The sequence below is a fragment of the Bipolaris oryzae genome (genome assembly GCF_000523455.1).
Source record: "Bipolaris oryzae ATCC 44560 unplaced genomic scaffold scaffold_501, whole genome shotgun sequence".
Classification (NCBI taxonomy): domain Eukaryota; kingdom Fungi; phylum Ascomycota; class Dothideomycetes; order Pleosporales; family Pleosporaceae; genus Bipolaris; species Bipolaris oryzae.
Window position 1 is genome coordinate 1 of NW_006911777.1, and position 1,981 is coordinate 1,981.

Sequence of the window (1,981 nt, forward strand, 5' to 3'; positions counted from 1 at the left end):
GTACGTGGTGCGGCAGCCTCAATTTTGGTGGAGCTGTTTTTGGTGGTTCGGCGCATTGCGCGAATCCGCGCATTCCGCGCACGGACACAGTACTCGTGGTGGGGGCGACAACCTTTCCTAGCTGAATGGACACGATCAGCCCGTCTCTTGGGGGATCGTCATAAACGGATAACGCAGCAGTGTAACTCCTCAACAGTATAACTGTGTAACTGCTCAACAAAGCCAACATCACGCACTGCTTGGGTATGACAATTCAATAAATTGATATTAACCGAGTTCCCATAGTAATACTTGTAAACGTTAGACTTAGTTTGTGATCGGCTCTTTCGGTTCCCCAAGAGCGTGGACACTAACATGGCGCTAACTGGCTAAGGTATCTCATCGTGAACTATCTTTTCTTTAGCCGCCACCTTCATCCTCGCATCTAGCAGCGACATCAGCACCTTATCTGTGCCCTTCTTCAGCCACGTGGCGTCGTGTGCGAGCGCTACGTGAGCTCCGTAGTCAGTTTCTAATGTCCGCAGTTTGGCTATGGTGTCTCTAGCAGATGTAACGTCTGTGTGGAGAGACATGGGCTTCAGCTCGGGACTTGTAAACTCGGCAATTTCGCGTACGCCATCGAGTAATTCCCTAGTTCATTAGCGGATTTCAAATGCATACAAGTGTAACAAACCTCGAATGACAACCTAGAACCAAATTATTTTAGTCAACGCTAATGATGATATATGTGAAGAAAACTTACAATCGCTCCCAAGAACGACCCATTCGCCGTTTTGCAATCTGGCAGCGGCAGCAAGATTGCCTGGCATGTGTCCTGGTGCATCTAAGATCCAAAAGCTGCCATCTCTGAAATAATCTAGAGCCCTTTCGAATGGTCCGAACTGTTTCCAGTCGCCCTGTAATTCTTCCAAAGTCTCGGTGGCGTGCTCTGGGTCAAAGAAGCGCCCGTCCCACTGCGAGTTGGGATCTTTCCAATGACCTGGCTGGCATGCTGATTTTGTGCCCGGACCAAAACGCGCCTTTGCATTTGGAAACACGTCGGAAATCGGTCGGCAATGGTCCCAGTGAGCGTGGCTACTCGTATGTTAGTCGATACATGCTAGATGTCTCAATAATGGCCTTGTACCTGAAAATAACCGAATCAATGTCTGTGGCTGAAACGCCCCGTTCGGACAACTGTTGCACAACGGTACGCCTTGGGCCAACATGGTTAACAAACTGCAGCATGTGCTTGGTGATCCAAGGCGTGTAGCAGTCCCAGTTCTATGACAAAGTCAGTCAAGTACCACAGGCCCCATTTCTCTGGTACACTCACGTCATCTAATCCTAAGTCCCAAAGTATATGTTTTTCCTTGTGTGTTATATGAAATGCCCAATTGTACAGGCGAAATTTCCCGGTCTGGCCAACATGCATGAGGCTCCAATCGCCGACGAAACTGCCGCCATCAAGTAGCAAGACACTGACAAAGGCATCCGTAGAGGGCAAATTGATTTTTTCTCGTGTCATGATTGATATGGTACAACAGATCAAATGGCTCGTTGTTATCACTATTCACATTGAGCAGCGCGGAAGGACTGAGCCCCTTTAAGGCACAGCCTACAGGGGCCATTCTAAGTAGTACATCTCTGTCGTGCTTTGCCCCACTGGTCAGGTGGTTAGTGGAGCGCGGTAGTCACCGCTCATCTCCAACCCGGGCTTCTTTCCGCCTCCTATTCAGGCACCTAATTAACAGAAATATTAGTACCAAAATAGTCTATAATATTGGGATACGTTATAGGTAGCCTAAATCTATCGCTACTCTTTAGTCGTTAAGACTAATTAGAAGAGATAAATGTAATACGTGATTGGTAGTTGCGTATTAGCTACTTCTAGATCGTAGAAAGAAACTTAGTAGTACTTAAAATAAGCTATTAATTAGCTGGCTCTCGTGGCGGTGGCTGCTTGTTACACGGGGTCTGGAGTGCTAATACTTCTCTAGCT

At 47.5% G+C, this 1,981-nt stretch overlaps 1 protein-coding gene across 1 annotated transcript; it reads right to left on the reverse strand.

Annotated features, from left to right (window-relative positions):
• Positions 1-368: 368 nt before the first annotated feature.
• COCMIDRAFT_10448 (uncharacterized protein) lies at positions 369-1,507 on the reverse strand (the record flags this gene model as incomplete). Its single annotated transcript, XM_007695823.1, has 5 exons — positions 369-630; positions 674-686; positions 743-1,074; positions 1,127-1,263; positions 1,316-1,507. The coding sequence occupies 5 exons, from the start codon at positions 1,505-1,507 to the stop codon at positions 369-371; spliced, it is 936 nt and encodes a 311-aa protein (XP_007694013.1).
• Between the last annotated feature and the right edge of the window lie 474 nt (positions 1,508-1,981).